We start from the raw sequence: 19,992 nt of genomic DNA on the forward strand, positions 1-19,992 counted from the left end.
GTGCTCATCAGACCGCAACGCAGGTCCGCGCGTGCACACACCCTTGCTCATCAGGCAGCCTTTTTGTGTTCGAACTGATCCTGAGACTAACCAGGGCCGGTTCTAGGAATGCACATAAGAGGGGGCAGTCAGAAATGTGAAGGGGGCATGTTCTTTTTTTTTTTTTTTTTACACATTTTTAACACTGTTAGTGTTTTCTTCACGGCAGTTGTTAGCTGCGTGTCCAGATCTCAACCTGGAGAAGTGGATTGCACTCTGTCAGGCCTCTACACAAAGCTTCTGCTGGTATTGCTCTTAGGGTCACTGAGGCACGCAAACCCCCTGACCACAATAAGGTGGCAATCTCTCAGGGGGGGGGGGGGGGGGAACATATAATATGAATGTTATATTAACTATTATTTGAGTTGTCGTTAATCATTAGTTATATCACGGGTCATTACGACGAGTTTGGTGGAGTTTTTACTGCTTCTTCCAACTCCTACCGCACTGACTGTAACTTGACACTCTCTGGCTGCGTCTTGCCTCATTTGCATACTCACAGTGATTGGATGTTTACGGAGGGGCGCGGAGTCCTGACAGCAGGCTGTGTGAGGACACACACTGCACCGACATGAGAGAAGAGAGGGGGCTGATTAACGTGTGTTTCTATCAGCGGATTTTTCACTTCTAAAAGTTTGATTCGAGGGGGCAGGACATCTGTTTGAGGGGGCGTTGCTCCCTCTTGCCCCTGCGTAGAGACTAACGCTCGCTCGCTTCCAGGGCTGCCGGCGGCGGCTCCACGATTGGCTACACGAGACCGCGGTGACTGGTGGGAATGGATGTCAGCCTGATGGCGGTGGAGGTAAGGCGGCCGGTGGCTGAGCCGTCTTGACCGCCGTGCGCTTGCCGCGAGCCGTCATCAAGAGCGGCCCTACCACTAGGCACACTAGGCCATTGCCTAGGGCACCAGTTGGGGAGGGGGCGCCGCAACCCCCCCCCCAAATAAAAAACATTTTAATAAAAAAATAAAAAATAAAAAAAACGTGGTTGCACCCCCCCCCAAAATATATTTTTTGTGGTCGCCCCCCCCCCCCCCAAAAAACAAAATTGTGGTCGCCCCCCCCCATAACCTGCAACCTTAAGCCACATAGTCAAGCCCTCCGCGAGTCTGCGTGGTGCATACACCGCACACCACGGCCAGGGGTCTCCAGGGAAAATCTTGCCTAGGGCACCAAATTGCTCAGGGCCGTCACTGGCCGTCATTGTACGCTTTCCGTCAGCCATCATCGTTGCTCTTCCCATAAACCGTCATCGTGCGCTTCCCGTCAGGTCCTGCAGCTGGCGCTGGTGCTGCAACTCTGGAGGACTTTTGGCCACGAGGAGTGCGAGGACAGTGAGGCTGACTCCGACAACCAAATCGTCCAGGGCGCCGTGTGATGACGTCAAACAAGTGAGGGGCGGAGCTTCCACCTCACATCACACACGCATCCACTTCCTGCACTTTGTGACTCGATTGCACCTGGGTCCTTCCCTAGTCGGGGAGCCGCAATTATTATTGGCCCATCTTACGTGTTTGTCTGGACCAGATGTCAATCAAATTGGGTGCTTATTTTAACCTCAAAAGTTGTCTCGTGAGCTCTTCACATATGTCCATCAAAGTGCGTGCCATTTCACTCAATTCTTTCATGTCACAAATGATGTTTGTAATAAAAGACTGACAAACATGATCTGTGGCTTTATTCTTTGAAGGGAGTTTTGACACCATTCGCTCCACTTTTTGTCTTCAAGAGTGTCCTTTGATTGACAGCCGATGGCTCAGGTGTGTCTCTGCATCTGGCTTCGCCCCCACCTTTGGCTACGTCACCCATATGCGCTCATACTTGCACGTGCATCACCACTTGTTGGCCGTGCTTGTGGAAGTCTTCAGGAAGCGTGTCTGGAAGCACGACAGCAGAGCTCATGCTAATTAGATGTCCGAACGGGATTGCAGCAGTTGTGGGAATTCGCATTCAACCAATTTTGCTTCCCCAATCAGACTGAACCGGGCGTGGAATATTTGTTAGAGTAACCTGGACTGAGCGAGAGGAGGAAAGCCCTCTTCCATTGCCGCTATTCCTGCCAACGCGAGTCAGGTTTTGGCTTGTGTCATCTTGCTACTGCCACCCCCCTCCCCCCTGCAATGGCTGATGGTAGACTAGGGCATCCTGCTGTGATCGATGGGCAAAGCTTGGAAAACGCTCCGTGGGCACGCCCCCCAGGTCAGACGTTATTTTTGGAGGGTATCAAAATAGGCCGCCGCAGGCTTTGGCTGCTAAGGCTAAGTGCCAGTGCTAGCGATACATTGCACCCGTGTGCGCGAGCATTGTTACCGTTGCAGCGGTAGCGCAGGTTGGACCAGATGATGTTTTCCTGGGAGAAGCAGAGGACCCCCAGTCTGCCCCCCCTCAAAGTGCTGTCAATCACAACGCCCGAGTCAGCCACCATGTCAGAGCCCTCGAACAGACGAACCCTGGAGTGGAGTGCAACACCCGCGCGCCAGCTCAGCATTAGGGTATTTGTTTTGAGTCCAAGCTTAACATCAGTGTATCCCATGACTAATGATGAGTGCGCTAGCTTAGCATGGGTGAATGACAAGATAAACATCTTGATGTTGTTGGACTGACCTGATGTATCCGGCCTGCGGGCGGTGACTGAGCTGCCACCGATATGACGTTTTGTCCTTCCAGCCCACGTTCCTGGGATCTTTCCACAGGAGCGTGGCTTCACCGCTTGTGTCGCCCGTGTGCCACAGCGCGTTCCTCAAATACTCGCCAGGACCCGTGCTCGACTTCATTGCCTGACCGGCACATGCACATACGGATCATGCAATGACACTAACAGCGCAAGGCCGGAGGACACCACCGGGACCGTTTTCGGCAGCAGAGACTAACGAGTTGGGTAGAATAAAGAGTCCGCGCAGAATTGTTTCAAACTCATGTCGAATCCGAACAGAGTAAAGGCGGAGAGAGCAGAGCCGTCAGGGTAGAAAGACCAGCGTCCAAGTTGTGCCAAAGTGGAGTGCGGTGGGAGTACCTTGAGGTGCAAGGCGGGGCTCGCCACGGCACTAAACGGTTGCGTCTGCCAGTAGATTTGCTGCGTTTGCTTCCACATGACGGCGTAGAAACTTGACGAGTCTTGATACGAGAACACGAAGCCGACGTAGTCGTCGTCCGTCACCGTGTTCACGTGGAATGTTCCCTCAAAGTCCACCCCGTTGAACCACGTGTAGCCTGCACGCATGCACGCACGCAGAGGTCATTGGCTTGCAATATGGCAACAATGGAGTTCCATGCTTGTGCGACCAACGCACCGATGGCCAGGCCCGGGTCGCTGTTCATTGTTTGCACAATCTCCATCCCCTAGAGAGTGGGAAGAAGACAGAGGAGGAGGAGCAAGAGGAGGAGGTAGCGATGGCCGAGAATCTCACAGATGAAGCTGACCGCCGTGGGGCGCTGCCGGCTGACCTGATTGAGGACCACCCAGTTGGGGTCGATCTGGGCGTCGCCTTCGGGGTCCAAAACCACCGTCTGATAAGCTCGGAAGTCGGTCAGCGTCACCTCAGCGCTCTCAGGACAGGCGTCCAGGGCGTCCCGGACCGCGTCGTCATCAAAGTCCAGCTCGCACACGTCGCCGATGCCGTTCACTTGACACATTCACATGAAGGCACATCAACACGCGTGAATATGCGCATGCACACACGTTCAGGGGTGGCACTCAATTTTTTTTACAGTCCGAGTCTTGCTGGTGAGGGTTTGCGATGAGTCTGCAGTTGTCCCTGTGATCCGGGATGCCGTCGTTGTCGTCGTCCTGGTCGCAGTCGTCTCCGAGGCCGTCGTTGTCGGAGTCCAACTGAGAACCATTGGCGATGTCGGGACAGTTGTCCCGGTTGTCCTGGTGGCCGTCGCCATCCCTTAATGCAGCGCACCGTGTCATCACCTTCTCTTGGCCGAGGTGTGTGCATGTGTGCGTGTGTCGTACATGTCGTGGTCGTTGTCACAAATATCTCCCACTAAATCGTTGTCCATGTCCGTCTGAAAAACAAAAACCTGCTCAATGAAAACCCCAACAGCGTAGAAAAGCTTGCTGCATGCGTGCGTGTACCTGAGTCGGGTTGCTGAGTTCAGGGCAACTGTCGCAGGCGTCTCCGATGCCATCATGATCTCTATCTGTCTGCATGGGATTAGGAACCTTGGGACAATTGTCAAGCACGTTTGGAATGCCTGCACGCGCACACAAACACGCACGAGCCAAGTAAAATACGAGCCCAACCCCGGCTCGCCGATTGCGCTCGGGTACCATCTCCGTCGATGTCCAGGTCGCAGGCGTCCCCTCTGGCATTTCCGTCCGTGTCTGTCTGCTCGCTGTTAGACACATTGGGACAGTTGTCGCACGCGTCGCCGAAGGAGTCGCTGTCGGAATTCTGCTGGTCCTTGTTGGGAACCAAGCGACAGTTGTCCTGCTCCACACGCGAGGCGACACGCTTGTCATCGGACCGAGCCCAGGTGACCGTGTGGCATGTGGACGCACGTCACATGACCACAAGCCACGTCCAAAGCGCTCACGCACCTCCACATTTTTTATCCCGTCTCCATCGGCGTCATCGTCACATTGGTCTCCGATGCCGTCATTGTCGGCGTCCTCCTGACCCGAGTTTGGAGTTGACACGCAATTGTCCTGACGGACACAACGTTAGTCATCTGATGCCAGGATGATGAAGAGGACGGCGAGGAGGATGCCGACCTGTCTGCAGTGTTTGTTATTATCCAGGCAGGGCAGTGACCGGTCGGGGTAGCCATCCAGGTCGGTGTCCACGCTGCACGTGTTTCCATTGCCCGCCCAACCCACATTGCACTGCACGCACACAAACACGCTAGCACGTTAGCGAGAAGCGGCACATGCAGCACATCTTGGTGGTGGGCGCGTGCAGGCGCATGTCACCGTGCAGGACGGCACGCCGTTCCTCTCCATGTTGCAGCGGGCATGGGCGTCGCAAGGATTGAAGGTCAAGGAGGCGCAAGAACTGCGGGGGAAGCAGCCTATCGTTTGGTTGCCAAGGTATCCAGCTTTACAGCCGCCACAGCGGAAGGAGCCCTGATCCCAAAGACAACAACGATAACAACGCTGGGCAACGGAGGGCGGCAGGGGGCGGGGCTTGCCGGCGACTCACCTCTGTGTTGGTGCAAACCGAGTTTTGCACACAAGCGTCGGGAAGCTCCACGCACTCGTCCATGTCTACACACACCTGAAAAACAACACATACAAACACGTACGCGTGCGTGCATACAAATATGCACAAACAAAAACAGAAACACACGAAAACACCTAAGCACGCATTCAAACACACAATGACATGCACACAGACAAAATACAAACATGAGACACATGTACAAACATACAAAACAAACATACAACAGAAACACACAAGCCTGAAAGTCACACGTGCAGCAGAAGCCTTTGGACATGCGTGCGTGCGTGCGTGTGCGCGCGTGACCTGCTTGTGCGTCTTGGCGTAGTGCAGTCCGGTCCCGGAGAGCGGCGGCCCCCGCAGGCCGGGAGGACACGGGCCGCATCGGAAGCCGCCTTCCGTGTTGATGCAGGCCGACGGTCGGAAGCACGGCTGCGCCTCGCACTGGCGGGGACGGCATCGTCACTCGCTGCCATCGTCCTGCGTGCGTGCGCGCATGCGCTGACCTCATCCACGTCACGACAGCTCGTCCCATTTCCCAGGGTGCCTGGCGGGCACGGTCCGCAGGTGAAGCCAGGGAAGTGTGGGCTTTCGGCACAGGCCACACCCCGGTGGCATGGGTTGGGCCAGCAGTGAGAACGCGCCTCGTGAAAACCTGCGGTCGGGCGCACACACACATGTGGCTTCAGCGGCATCCTGCCACAAAGCGTGCGAGTGGCAACCCCACTCACCGCAAACTTGACACTCCAGGATGGCGTTCCTCAGCAAAGACATCTCCTTTACCTGCACGCACACGCACACGTCTCGCCATTTTGTTGGCGTGTAATTGCACACCCACGACCGTAGGTAGCAGTGGCCTTCTTCGGTTCAACTCTTGGCTGTTCCACAATAAGCAATAATGTGGTCTCTGTTGCAAGTCACCCTGGTGTGAAGGGTACCTCACCTGTTTCTTGACATCCTGTCGGAGTTCCCCCAGCATCTGATTGAAGAGGAGCATCTGACCAATCAGCGCTTTGGCGTGATCAGCTGACAGGAAGCAAAGCTCAGTCACCAGATGACAGCCTCTTCGTTTACGGAGGATCGGACGCACTCACCGAGGATAGCGTGCAGGTCGCCGCTCGCTGCCCGCACAAAGCGTTACGCTTCAAGAATGGGGAAGTCACGTGTACTGCCACAGGTGTGTCACTCACCTAGGTTGTGGACGGAGTCGCCTAGAAAAGGACAGTCCACCAGGGCGCCGGCTTGAACCACACTGCCCCCAAGCGCCACGCGCAGGATTTCCACGGCGCCCTGAGTGGCAAACAACCAGCCGGCGTCACTCAAACGCAACGGTGCAAACCGCGGCCGGGGCTCTCCCCATCCGGCTCCTGCGTGCCCGATTCAAACCATCGTCAAGCTTTGCAGTGGGAGTGTCCCCATCATTTGAATCGGGCGTGTGGGAACGGGGTCCCATCCGAAACGGGACTCACGGGGGCCGTACCCCGGGAAACCGCGCTGTAGGGATTGCTATTCTGTTGCTGAAAATGGGGAATGTGCACCGAGCGAAGGATTCCAAACGCCGCTGTTGTTTCCTTGGCAATCGTTTGCTCATTCCAGTCTCCTCCATTGCGAGACGATTGAGGGCGATTTGTGGCGGCCTAGTGTGGGTACAATTAGCACTAGTATCGGCACTGGTGGCAAACAGAAACTTTCAGCCGACGAGAGTGAGACCACATAAAGCGAATGGTGATATGGTGACCATTATGGACAGGGAGCTTTTTTCACAAATATGCACACGATGTGGTGACCATCACGGAGCTTTCGTCACAAATATGGATATGAATGATGATATGGTGAGCTTTAGTCACAAATATGCAAGAGGGAGCCGCTAAGGGCCGTGGCCAGGTGTACCTGCATGCGCGTGTACGCCTTCTGTCCGTGTCGGATCTCCACGGCATCCGGCTCCCGAGGGAGGGGAGGCAGGTGAGGCGCACCCTCCGCCGCGTCGGCTAATCGGCAGTCTACGTAGAGCTCCGCCCTCATGCTGGCGCGTCGCAGCTCACTCAGACGCACCACCAGCGAATGGCGGTGCCCATCTGACACGTTGGCATTCGCCAGGTTCACCGTGTGAACCTTCCCATCGGACGGACGCAAGAAGCGGAGCGACACTGCGCGCACGCACACAGGCAGCCATCAGGAACAGCTCAAAGACAAACAGCAAGTCAAATTGGAATTGTCCAAAGAGAAAGTCAAAAGTGGACCAAACAAAGAGGAAGAAGGAGCAAGTAGTTGGGCACCTTTGTTGATCTTGGCCATGACGGCAACCTCCAGGTACTTCTTGTTGTCGTGCTTCCCATACACACCAAGGAGGACGCCGCCGCCCACCTTGGGCGGCAGGCGAATGGCTGCCGCCACGTAGACATCGGCTGGCGCACTGGCGCCGCCCCAAAATTCACCCGCCCACTTGGAGTCCTGAGCGCTCAGCACATCCATCACTGGCGGGGAGACAGGACGGTTACCGTAGCAATGCTTGGCGATGCCGTCGGGGGGGGGGGTTTCTTCGGATGGACTTATTGGCGCTCTGGAGTAGAGCCTGATGAGATGAACTTGCAATGCAGCAATTGTCAAAGTGGGCTACCTGTGTGGACTCCCTCTTGTGGTATGAAAAGAATCACCAAATTTGTTCCGCGAAACAAGTCCAAATTTACGTTTGAAACATGAAATGCAATCAAACAGAGTTGAAAAGAAACTTGTACGAATGTTTATTTTGATCAGAGTAGCTTTTTGTAAATGTATACAAGTGCATTCAATTTTTACAATAAATTTTGTTGAATTCCACTTTCAAGAATGCATTTGATCTTGAACCGCTCATTTTTGGGCAAGACTATCTCCAATTTATTTGGCACTCGACAAGAAAAACAGTCGACAGCTTTCCCATCTCCCAACATTGTCACTGACTTAGAGGTGAAGAGGAGACTAAACCAATTTCATGTAACCTGTGGGTGACGTTATAGCTTTGCATCACCCATTTGACACAATTCAGAAAATGTGCAGGAATTTTAGGCCTTTATTTATAATATTATACAGTGCCTTGCGAAAGTATTCGGCCCCCTTGAACCTTTCAACATTTCGCGACATTTCAGGCTTCAAACATAAAGATATAAAAGTTTAATTTTTTGTCAAGAATCAACAACAAGTGGGACACAATCGTGAAGTGGAACAAAATTTATTGGATAATTTAAACTTTTTTAACAAATAAAAAACTGAAAAGTGGGGCGTGCAATATTATTCGGCCCCCTTGCGCTAATACTTTGTAGCGCCACCTTTTGCTGCAATTACAGCTGCAAGTCGCTTGGGGTATGTCTCTATCAGTTTTGCACATCGAGAGACTGGAATTCTTGCCCATTCTTCCTTGCAAAACAGCTCGAGCTCAGTGAGGTTGGATGGAGAGCGTTTGTGAACAGCAGTCTTCAGCTCTTTCCACAGATTCTCGATTGGATTCAGGTCTGGACTTTGACTTGGCCATTCTAACACCTGGATACGTCTATTTGTGAACCATTCCATTGTAGATTTGGCTTTATGTTTTGGATCATTGTCCTGTTGGAAGATAAATCTCCGTCCCAGTCTCAGGTCTTTTGCAGACTCCAACAGGTTTTCTTCCAGAATGGTTCTGTATTTGGCTCCATCCATCTCCCCTGTCCCTGCTGAAGAAAAGCAGGCCCAAACCATGATGCTGCCACCACCATGTTTGAGAGTGGGGATGGTGTGTTCAGGGTGATGAGCTGTGTTGCTTTTACGCCAAACATATCGTTTTGCATTGTGGCCAAAAAGTTCGATTTTGGTTTCATCTGACCAGAGCACCTTCTTCCACATGTTTGGTGTGTCTCCCAGGTGGCTTGTGGCAAACTTTAAACGAGACTTTTTATGGATATCTTTGAGAAATGGCTTTCTTCTTGCCACTCTTCCATAAAGGCCAGATTTGTGCAGTGCACGACTGATTGTTGTCCTATGGACAGACTCTCCCACCTCAGCTGTAGTTATCTGCAGTTCATCCAGAGTGATCATGGGCCTCTTGGCTGCATCTCTGATCAGTCTTCTCCTTGTTTGAGATTAAAGATTAAAGTCCCAATGATCGTCACACACACACCTGGGTGTGGTGAAATTTGTCCTCTGCATTTAACCCATCCCCGTGTGATTTTAATCCATCCCCTGGGGGAGAGGGGAGCAGTGAGCAGCAGCGGTGTCGCGCTCGGGAATCAGTTGGTGATCTAACCCCCCAATTCCAACCCTTAATGCTGAGTGCCAAGCAGGGAGGCAATGGGTCCCATTTTTATAGTCTTTGGTATGACCCGGCCGGGGTTTGAACCCACAACCTTCCAGTCTCAGGGCGGACACTCTACCACTAGGTCACTGAGCTGGGATGAAAGTTTGGAGGGACGGCCGGGTCTTGGTAGATTTGCAGTGGTCTGATACTCCTTCCATTTCAATATAATTGCTTGCACAGTGCTCCTTGAGATGTTTAAAGCTTGGGAAATCTTTTTGTATCCAAATCCGGCTTTAAACTTCTCCACAACAGTATCTCGGACCTGCCTGGTGTGTTCCTTTGTCTTCATGGTTCTCTCTGCGCTTTAAACAGAACCCTGAGACTATCAAAGAGCAGGTGCATTTATACGGAGACTTGATTACACACAGGTGCATTCTATTTATCATCAGTCATTTAGGACAACATTGGATCATTCAAAGATCCTCACTGAACTTCTGGAGTGAGTTTGCTGCACTGAAAGTAAAGGGGCCGAATAATATTGCACGCCCCACTTTTCAGTTTTTTATTTGTTAAAAAAGTTTAAATTATCCAATAAATTTCGTTCCACTTCACGATTGTGTCCCACTTGTTGTTGATTCTTGACAAAAAATTAAAATGTTATATCTTTATGTTTGAAGCCTGAAATGTGGCGAAATGTTGAAAGGTTCAAGGGGGCCGAATACTTTCGCAAGGCACTGTACATAACGTGTGTTTTTGGGAAGATATTGAGGTGTGATTGACTTTAGCCCACTAATAAAATTGCACTACAGTGGATCCCACCTTTTCATCACCACTTATCGTCACAGGTGAATTGTCCCCCGCGCGCCCCCTTCCCTGGTATTTCCCCTTGTCACTCAGTTTCTGTGATCAACTTCTTAGCAAGCACGGCCACCCAATCTGCAGCTGAAGTGGGCCCTAAATAGCTAATTCCCCACACAGTGATAAACAGTGCTAAAACCGCTTTGCGCCACAATTATTTTTTTTTTGGGTTGCTCGTGCCAAAATGCAACACACCGGATTCAAGCTGGTGCGTTGGAGACGCGTCGGCCCTCGAGGTCCCAACTGCCCAGCCAGCCTTGCTAACCGCGCGGTAGTGCACTTGACATGTGTGACGTGATCACATTGTTACGTTTACTTAACGTCAAATTTGACGTCAGCATCTGGCAAACTAAGGCAGCAATTCCTTCGGCTTCAGTGACCGACGGCGGAGGGAGGGTCCGCGCGCGTCGTCGTTTAAAACACTTGGCCTCATTTGTAAGAGAAGCAATAGCCAAAAGCAGCGGAGTTACGCAGCAGCAAATTGACTTTGAAAAGTCGTCCGTCAGAGACCACGATGGTCGGCAAGTCAAATTTTAATGTGAGAATTTTTCACATTCAACGTGAACTTCATGACGTCACGCGATCTCAAACAATCTGCTTCCATCAGCGACTCCCCGTTTAATCATTTCAGTAGTTTCTCTGGTTTTAAGCACAACTTGGATGTTACGAGCCAGAAAGCTTCCTGTTTAACACTTCGGCCTACAGTACAATGTTACTCTATGAATGTTCGTCATTGTTGGGGGCGCTACTTGATGCCAAACGATTGCGAAAGCCCGACCAAATGCCGGCCGGCTTGTTCTCGTTCTCGAACACCCCAAAGTTCATGACGACCGTAAAAGTGTCCACTCCGCTGTCACTCAAGAAATGACGACGAAGAACGAAAGCAGTCTTACCTTGCTGCTCCGGGACTTGTGCCGCCGTTCTGAGCAAGGAGATTGAAAGCATAAAAGTCATCATCTCCATCTTCATCCTCTCAAGCTCACTTGAAGACGAGCCGCGGGCGCACAGACCACGACTGCTAGAACGCGCAGCCGCCGGAAGTGATGGGGTGGGAGAAGGGGGCGGGACCACACGTGACGCGATTGACTGATTGTACATGGGCAGTGAAACCTTGGTTGTAGTCGGAACGAGACGAGTAGAACTGCTTCAACTCGCTTACCTTATCGACAAGTCTTGTCCTTCCCGAAACAAACATAGAAAAAAAAATAGAATAAATACAATTTAAATCAGCCCAGCATAGGGTCGTAGGTGAGGACACTGTAACGCTGGCTGTTCAGCTTTCCAACATTAACACAACGTAGTTGCCATGGATACAGGGCCTTTATTTTGTCTCCGATGATGAAGCTCAACTCAAACTGCTTCCATATAAGCTCGTCAGCACGCACACGCAGACATTCCTGAGCTTTGGCGTCAGGCGTGCAGCTGGAGTACAGACTCAGGGAGCGGGGCTCCCATGAGCGTTACTGACACTATTTCAAAAAGGAAAAAAAAAAAAGATTCTACTTATGACACTTCACATGTCAACATGGAGGAAGCAGGAAGGAAACGTGACAGGAGCTCAGAGGAAACATCAGCGCAACAAAAGAGAGGAAACAAGAAAGGTGGATGATGTCAAACAGGGAAGAAAGACGGCTGAGAAACGTGAAGGAAACGCGGGGGAAATTCCAAAGAAGCGGTTTGCAATGTCAGTCCTTGTTTTTCAACGGAAGCGGTCTGCAATGTCAGTCTTCGTCTTCCAACGAAATCGGTCTACGTCAGTCCTTGTCTTCCAACTTCAGTCGTCGTCTGCCAACGTCAGTCCTCATCTTCCAAAGCCAGTCAGTCCTCATCTTCGTCGTCCTCAGGGCCAGCCGAATGTCGTCGGCCCTCCAGCACCCCCTTGTGGCCGCGCTGGACGGACACCATGCCGGTGAGCAAGGCATAGGACAGCATGGCGCCCACTGCCGCCAGCGCCGACAGGAACTGCTTGACGCGCCGGTTGGGCACGTGCTCCACATCATAGCTCTTGGCCGAACACCCCAATCGGGGACCGCCGTTCTCTGTGGACGCACAAAAAGGAAAACGGGCACGGTGGTCAGCACAGCGCCCGGTTGGTGTGAAACGTACGCAGACGGCGGCATCCTGACGGGGGAAGTAGACCAGCAGAATGTTGGCGCAGAAGGCGTGCAGGTTGTCCAGTGACTTGAGATGTTGCTGCAACTTCCCGCTGGGGAGCTCGCACTTGAGGATGGGGGCCAGCCAGCCAAACACAACCGCGTCGAGAGACGAAGGCCTGACCAGACGTCGATCACTGTGACGACCAAGCCCGAGCGACACGGCGAGCGACAGAGCGCGACACGGAGAGCGACACGGAGAGCGACACGGAGAGCGACACGGAGAGCGACACGGAGAGCGACACGGAGAGCGACACGGAGAGCGACACAGAGAGCGACACAGAGAGCGACGCGCCGAACGGCGAAGGACTCACGAGTCTCCAAAGAAGAACTTTTGCATTCCGAGTCGTTGCGCCAGCAGGTCCATGCAGTTGGTGGCGTCGTCGTACAACTGGAAGGCAAGTAGGGCCGCCTTCGTCATCAGGGTCAGTTTTCAAAAGCGCTTCAACCAGTTTGCTTGGAGAGCCTGGGAACGATTTGCAAACGAGCGCATCGACTCGCAACGCTTCATCCATTAGCAAAGCCTTCAACAAATTGCGCAGGGAGAATGACTCAATACAATTTTTTCGGAACCCCTTTGAGCTTGACTTGAAGTGGCGCTGCGATACATGCTGACAGGCCAGCCCGGGCTCTTGGTGAGGAGGATGTAACGTTTCCCCCAAAAAAGCCAAGAAGCTGAAAAGCGCCGGCCGCTCACCTCCTTCTCCAGCTCGTCGCCGGGCTCCAGGCTGGCGTCTCCTCGCAGCAGGCGCAATTTGTCCAGCTCTTGGCGCCGCATGCGGTCCGGCAAGACCAGGCCGAGTGGGAAGGACACATGCTCGGCGTACCAGCGCCGCGTCACCTCCGCAAAGTTCTTGGGCTCCACCCACAGCGCATACAGCTACAAGTGGAAAATGGCATCAGCGAGCGGGTACACGCATTGACACATGCAGACGGACACAGGCGCACACGTGCATACACACCACGGCCGGCGAGAGTTTCTCTTGGACCAGCGCGACGAAGGCCAGGCTGTCTGCGGCCTCCTTGGGCGACAGGTCAAAGTCGGCGTTGTACTTCTGGAACAGGAAGAAACTGGGTTGTCATGACAACGCCGGCAACAAGGAATACACAAGCAGCTCCTCGGCACTACGACCACCCGCCCACGTGCGCTTCTGCCAGACGAACAAACCCCCGCCTGCACCCCATGGCTATGACCAGCCTCAGGCCGCACAGCATGCGAGCTAATGACTTCCAGCTGCCGGGAAAGGGTCGGGGTTCTGATGCGGAAAATGTGCGTCAGAACCACAGCAAAGCAGAAAGGAGACGACAGGAAAATCTCAGCAATCCTCTTGCAAGACATTCTTGAAAGAAAAAAAATGCTCAAAAGCCATTTTGGACAAAAAGCCTCATTTGCCGTTGCGAGAAATTCTTTCCGATAATAAAATGGCGACAACAAAGTCCTCGCAACTTCTTGCTTTCTATATTTACTGTGTTTGATGATGTGACAAGCGGGGAAAGTTTTTGAAAGTAAAAAAGGTTTGGGAGGTGGCAAATCCTTTTTCAGAGCACACGATGTGGCAAGCCATGGCACTGTCGTGTTTTGAATGCAACGATATGCTTCTCGTTTTGCTTCTGCACATGCGGCGCGTCGTTGGCCACAGCCCTGACCTATTGACAAATGACGGTCAACTTGCTGCTGACCGTCGACGCGGCGCATCTGACCGAGCCTTGTGTTGCTTACCTGTTTTTGGAGGTGGACGATGATGTCAGAGGGTCGCCACAGCGCCTCCTTGTGGGCAGTCCTCAGTGCGGGAATGGTACCTGAATGCAAAGGAGAGGTGAGGAGGCGCCCCCTGCAGGCGGGTGCGGGAGTCGCGAAGGGTTTTTCTCACCTCCTGGACATCTCCACGGGTTGCTTAACTTGTGGACTTTGAGAGGAGCACCGGAAAATTGAGCGTACGCCTGCCACGAACACGTTTGGCAAACATTGAAAGGCGTTTTCGTTTTGTTTGCTGCCTCCAAACACAGACTGCTGGCACTCCTAAGTTGTATCAGCTTCTGTCAGCCTCCGCAAGCAGCGTTTTTTAAAATTTCATTAAAGATAAAAGCAGACACGGTGACGTGACAACAACATTGGAATCAAAAAGAGCAGAGGGAAGACAACGGAGACGAGTAACCACTTTCGGGTACGTTCCAATTTTGGCTCGCTTTGCTGCCGTGTGGGGACCCCACTTTGAAACCACAAACGGGTAGGGCTTATTTTGAAAACCATGCTTTTATTTTGGCGCGAGCAATTCAAAGCGGGAAGTATGGTTGGGGCTCGAGTTATATATGCGCTGCGCGACGAAGAAGTTGAGAACAAGAACTAAAGGTAGCTTTGACTCCGCTCTGCCGAACACTAAAGCCAAACTTTGACATTAAAAGCTCCAAACAAGTGTCAGGACGTCTCAGAAAATTGTGACGTCTTAGCGAGGCCTGACGTCTTATCGAGGACACCACACGGGCGTTTAAACATGAAATCCCAGAAATACATTGTCATCTACGCTTTTGGGGGACACTTGCTTGAACTGACACACGACACGGGAAGTCAATTATGAAATGTTACTACCCCCGCTCAGCAATGCGCTTGCTTACGTGCGCCTGCTTCGGAAACACTGTTGTACAGAAGATTGTTTTGATTTGGTTCACTCTGCTGTTTGCAGCCAGGTCGCCATTGCAAATTTGAATTTGTTGATGCCCTTAATAATAAATAAAGGCTCAATTAAAAAAATTAGCAGCTCTAGTAAACTGTGGATGATTTCAGGTACACCTCTGATGCAAGATCCTGACGTGATCGTCACTTGTTTGTTCCCGATCGCACTGGCGCTTTGATTCTGCCTCTACTCGCAAGCATGCTGAACTCTCATCGTGACCGCCGCTAAACGCAACTGACCTCATACATAAAACGAGACAAAAGGCAACCGACCAAAACTACCAAACAATCGCTGTTGACGGACGGCAGACCCCAGTCTCCTTCCCACACGAACAGCTCTTCGGGCGCCGCCATCTTGCCCACCGCCGGAAGTGACGAGCGAATCGTCACTGTCAACGTCGATTGATCGATCGCGTTTTGTGTCCTGTTTGGCAACGTTTTTTTTGCCCGTTTGTGTTGACTATTTGTTGATGAGACATAAAATATCGAAAACAAAGCTATACGTTGATCAAATAAATATAAAGTAAAGAGGAACACAATCGGGTAAATCTGGTAATGACGAACTTTATGACGAAGGAAGAAAGTCCAAATACTTTGGTCATTCTGAAAGTCCTTTGATTCACAACAGGCTCGGTGAAAAATGAGAGTTGCAGGGCCGGTTTTTGCTATGGGCAATATGGGCGACCGCCCAGGGCGCAATCCACGTGAGCACGAGCGCTCAAGAAAAAAATATCGCCAGCTTTCTTGCTCAGTCAGTTCCATCTCAAATCTGTCCAGTGGGCACTGGGGCGCCCTTATTGTCACGTGATGTCAATTTTCTGCTGAGAGTCGTGTTGTGTCTGGGTTCTTTCGTTCTTCGTGCGTGCGTGCGTGTCAGAAGAGCAGCCCTCTCCTTTCGCCTGCTCTGAGCAGGCAAGAGGGCGGCGGCCAGAGAGGAAAAGCAAAGGGAGGGGGGCGAGGGATTCCAAGGCCACACAACTGCTTCCAAATAGATTGTATTTCATTCATAAAAATAATAATACCTACCCACAAGTAATCAATTGGGTTATGTCAGAATCATCAGTTACGCCCCCTTTCCTTGTCTTCCGGGTTAGAGCAACGCTGGCGTCTGGACTGTTGACTGCCGCTTCTACCCCGAACCGTGTCCGCTATTTGTTTGTCCCCTGTCTGTTTCGTGTTTCCCGTTTTAAGTGTGCCCGTTTTTTTCTTTTCTTTTTCTCGCCTTTTCTCCTGCCCACCGCGTATCTCTGGAGCTCTGCTCGCACCTCTCCGATCCCGCTCCCTGACTACGAGCTACGCTAGCCAGCTAGCCAACCCACCACCGGACCCTCCTACCTCCTGGCTCTGAGCCTGTAGCTGCTTGCTCTTGGCTCGGCAAACGGCTCCAACCCAACTTGCTGGCCACTTGGCCGGCGTCCTCGGGGGGAGCACCCGCTCGCTGCGAGCTCGCCGGTCGTGGCTCGGCTGGGTGCCGCCATGACACACTGGGGCGTGCTGTTTGCACGGGTACAGTCGGGATTGACCAACACCACCACCCACTCCACCAACATCACGACTCGGTCCACTGCTGCTTCCATGCATTTCACTGCCTACCAACTTCTAGTTAACCAGCTACTAGTTATTTCTACCATTTTACCTGGATTATTCCCAGCTGCTGTCACGTCTCATCTCCTGCATGAACTATCACTTCTGCTACTCCGGGCTTCCATTCCACTAACTTCTCGTCCAATTGTCTACACTGCTGCTGATCTTCATCATTTCAACAATAATCACCGTCTCCCTGCTGCTGCTGCCTCAGCTGCCAGCAAGGCTGGGATCCTCCGCCGTCGCCGCTACATCCACCGTAGCTCCGGACTATCTTTTAACCGACATTTCCCTGATGGCTCACCCATCCCCTCTTTCTGAACTAACTCTCGCCCCCCCGTCACCCCCACCTTCCGTACTGTCAACTTCAACAATCTCCGCTCCCCCACCCCCGCTCCTTCATCCATCTCCCTCGCACTGCTGAACTGTCGCTCCCTCTCCAACAAATCACTAGTTATTTTCGAACTACTATTGGACAATAATTTGGATCTGCTCCTTCTCTGTGAAACATGGCAACAGCCCCTGGACTATTTTACTCTCAACCAAGCCACTCCGTCTAACTACAGCTACATCGCCAAACCCCGCCTCTCTGGGCGAGGAGGTGGTATTGCTGTCCTCCATAAGCGGTCCCTATCCATCACTGAATTGGACCTCAACCTCCCATCTATTTCATCCTTTGAATATCTCGCTTTTTCCCTCCCCAACTCTACTACTGCTGTTCTTATCTACCGCCCCCCCAAGTCACATCCGTCTTTTCTTTCTGAACTTTCTGAACTTCTCACCATCGTATCCTCAGTCTCCTATCGCCTCCTACTAATCGGTGACTTCAACATCCACATCGACCAGCCAACTGCTCCACTGACGTCTGACTTCATCTCCCTTCTGGACTGCTTTCATCTCACCCAGCACATCAACTTCCCCACCCACACCAAAGGCCACACCCTGGATATAGTATGCTCCTCCTTTCCACTCACATCCAACCCCCGTCCTCTCACCTTTCCACTGTCAGATCATCTCTGCATCCTCTTCTCCGCCCCTCTACCTTCGCCTCATAAATCCACAAAACGCACCATCTCCTACCGCAACATCAAGACTGTAAACCCAATCACGCTTTGCCAGCTCTTATCCTCTGCTCTTCCCTCCGACCCCACTTCTTCCTCCCCTGATGACCTTGCCACCACGCTCAACAACATCCTTTCTGACTCCCTTGATTCCCTAGCCCCCTGGAAAACTTCCTCTGTTACATTCACTAACTCTGCCCCTTGGTACACACCGGAACTCCGCACCATGAAGCAAACTGGCCGTCAACTCGAACGCCTCTACAAAAGAACCCGCCTCACCGTCCATGCCGAAACCTTTAAACAACACATCTCCTCTTATCGTGATGCTCTTCTTGCTGCCAAATCTGCTTACTTCTCATCTCTCATTAATAACACCAACCGAAACCCCCGCATACTGTTCTCCACCGTCAACAAATTGCTCCAGCCACCGGTCACCAAGTCACCCTCCTCACCCGCCCTCTGTAACTCCTTCCTTGCCAACTTTAACAACAAAATCGCCCAAATCAACAGTTCTCTGACCGACACCATCAATAACTCCTCCTCCCCCACCTCCCCTGTCCTCCTGCCCCCCCTTCCTGACCTCCCGCCCTTCCCCTCTCTCACTGCCTTCTCCCTTGTCGACTCCTCCACTATCCTAGACATCATTACCTCATCCAAGACAACCACCTGCTCTCTCGACCCTCTTCCAACGACCTTAACTAAGGCCTGCCTCCCTGTCCTCCTCCCCCACCTCACCACCCTTTTTAATCAGTCTCTATCCCTTGGCCACTTTCCCACTGTCTATAAACTTGCAGCCATCACCCCCATCCTCAAAAAGCCCACCTTGGACCCACTCAACCTCTCCAACTACCGTCCCATCTCCAACCTTTCATTCCTTTCCAAAACCCTCGAACGCATTGTCTCCGCCCAACTCCACACCCATCTCCAGTCCAACAACCTCTATGAACCCTTCCAGTCCGGATTCCGCCCACTTCACAGCACTGAAACAGCTCTAGTTAAAGTCACCAACGATCTCCTCATTTCTGCAGACTCTGGTGCCCTCAACATCCTACTACTACTTGACCTTAGCGCAGCCTTTGACACTGTGAACCATTCCATCCTCCTCCAAAGGCTGCGCCAACTAGGTGTTGAGGGCACTGCACTCGACTGGCTCACCTCCTACCTCACCAACAGAAACCAGTTCATCTCTCTCTCCGGTCACACATCCATCCTCTCCCCAGTTACACAAGGGGTCCCCCAAGGCTCAGTTCTTGGCCCCCTCCTATTCATCTGTTACCTCTTTCCCCTTGGTACTGTCATCCGCAAACTCAATCTGGACTTCCACTGCTACGCTGATGACACCCAGATCTATATACGTACGACACCAACCCGTAACCCTTCCCTCACCCATTTTGAAACCTGCATCTCTACAATAAAAGCATGGCTGACCCACAACTTTCTCTAACTCAACAGTGACAAAACAGAGCTCCTCCTCATAGGCACTAAATCCTCCCTTAATAAAACTGGATCCATCACACTCACCATTGACTCCTCAAACATCACTCCCTCCCCTCTGGCACGCAACCTTGGCGTTATTTTTGACCCCACACTGCCTTTCGCTCCCTGCCGCTGAATCTCTCATCCACGCCTTCATCTCATCCCGGCTTGACTACTGCAACTCCCTTCTCACTGGAATCACTGCTCACTCACTCCATAGACTTCAACTAGTCCAAAACTCTGCTGCCCGCCTCCTTACCCACACCCGGTCCCGTGAACACATCACTCCTGTTCTCCACTCTCTTCACTGGCTCCCCATTAAGGAGCGTATCATTTTCAAGATACTCCTCCTCACCTTCAAAGCCCTTCACCACCTGGCTCCCACTTACCTATCCGACCTCCTTGTCCCCTACTGCCCCAACCGTCCCCTCCGATCCTCCAATACTTCACGTCTGACAGTCCCAAAATCTAAACTCAAATCCTTCGGTGACAGAGCCTTCTCCTGCACATCACCCCGACTCTGGAACTCTCTCCCTCAGTCTGTCTGTGACTCACCCACACTCCCCATATTTAAGTCCCGTTTAAAAACTTACCTCTTCTCCCAAGCTCATGACCTCCCCTACCCATAACTGGTTTCCTCTTCTTAATTTTATCCGATTGTTTCTTCCCCGTCCCCCTCCCCTCATGTATGTCTTTGCCTTGTTCCCTGTAAGCGTCTTTGGGTTTTTGAAAAGCGCTATACA

The 19,992-nt window shown here is 52.2% G+C and overlaps 2 protein-coding genes across 4 annotated transcripts; both read right to left on the reverse strand.

Moving 5' to 3' along the window:
* Positions 1-1,699: 1,699 nt before the first annotated feature.
* On the reverse strand, positions 1,700-11,351 carry thbs3a (thrombospondin 3a). 2 transcript variants are annotated; one of them, XM_037274900.1, is made up of 23 exons: positions 11,198-11,351; positions 7,480-7,677; positions 7,094-7,350; positions 6,394-6,493; positions 6,298-6,324; positions 6,147-6,229; positions 5,935-5,986; positions 5,710-5,858; positions 5,510-5,647; positions 5,186-5,260; positions 4,957-5,109; positions 4,759-4,869; positions 4,585-4,692; positions 4,315-4,474; positions 4,120-4,238; positions 3,997-4,049; positions 3,747-3,928; positions 3,483-3,661; positions 3,329-3,377; positions 3,052-3,248; positions 2,643-2,815; positions 2,349-2,488; positions 1,700-1,915 (listed from the first exon to the last, which is right to left on the reverse strand). In XM_037274900.1, the coding sequence occupies exons 1-23, from the start codon at positions 11,271-11,273 to the stop codon at positions 1,854-1,856; spliced, it is 2,841 nt and encodes a 946-aa protein (XP_037130795.1). In that variant the 5' UTR covers positions 11,274-11,351; the 3' UTR covers positions 1,700-1,853. The 2 variants fall into 2 exon arrangements, with proteins under 2 accessions (XP_037130795.1, XP_037130796.1); XM_037274901.1 differs by lacking the exon at positions 6,298-6,324.
* A 254-nt stretch (positions 11,352-11,605) lies between these two features.
* LOC119136446 (metaxin-1-like) lies at positions 11,606-15,532 on the reverse strand. Of its 2 annotated transcripts, none has more exons than XM_037274974.1 (9): positions 15,402-15,532; positions 14,329-14,398; positions 14,178-14,257; positions 13,420-13,512; positions 13,155-13,337; positions 12,772-12,848; positions 12,431-12,576; positions 12,122-12,343; positions 11,606-12,077 (listed from the first exon to the last, which is right to left on the reverse strand). In XM_037274974.1, the coding sequence occupies exons 1-8, from the start codon at positions 15,480-15,482 to the stop codon at positions 12,123-12,125; spliced, it is 951 nt and encodes a 316-aa protein (XP_037130869.1). In that variant the 5' UTR covers positions 15,483-15,532; the 3' UTR covers positions 11,606-12,077; position 12,122. The 2 variants fall into 2 exon arrangements, with proteins under 2 accessions (XP_037130869.1, XP_037130868.1); XM_037274973.1 differs by adding an exon at positions 13,019-13,088 and having other exon boundaries at positions 11,606-12,343; positions 12,772-12,850.
* Between the last annotated feature and the right edge of the window lie 4,460 nt (positions 15,533-19,992).

Source organism: Syngnathus acus, chromosome 16, assembly GCF_901709675.1.
Source record: "Syngnathus acus chromosome 16, fSynAcu1.2, whole genome shotgun sequence".
NCBI classification, from domain to species: domain Eukaryota; kingdom Metazoa; phylum Chordata; class Actinopteri; order Syngnathiformes; family Syngnathidae; genus Syngnathus; species Syngnathus acus.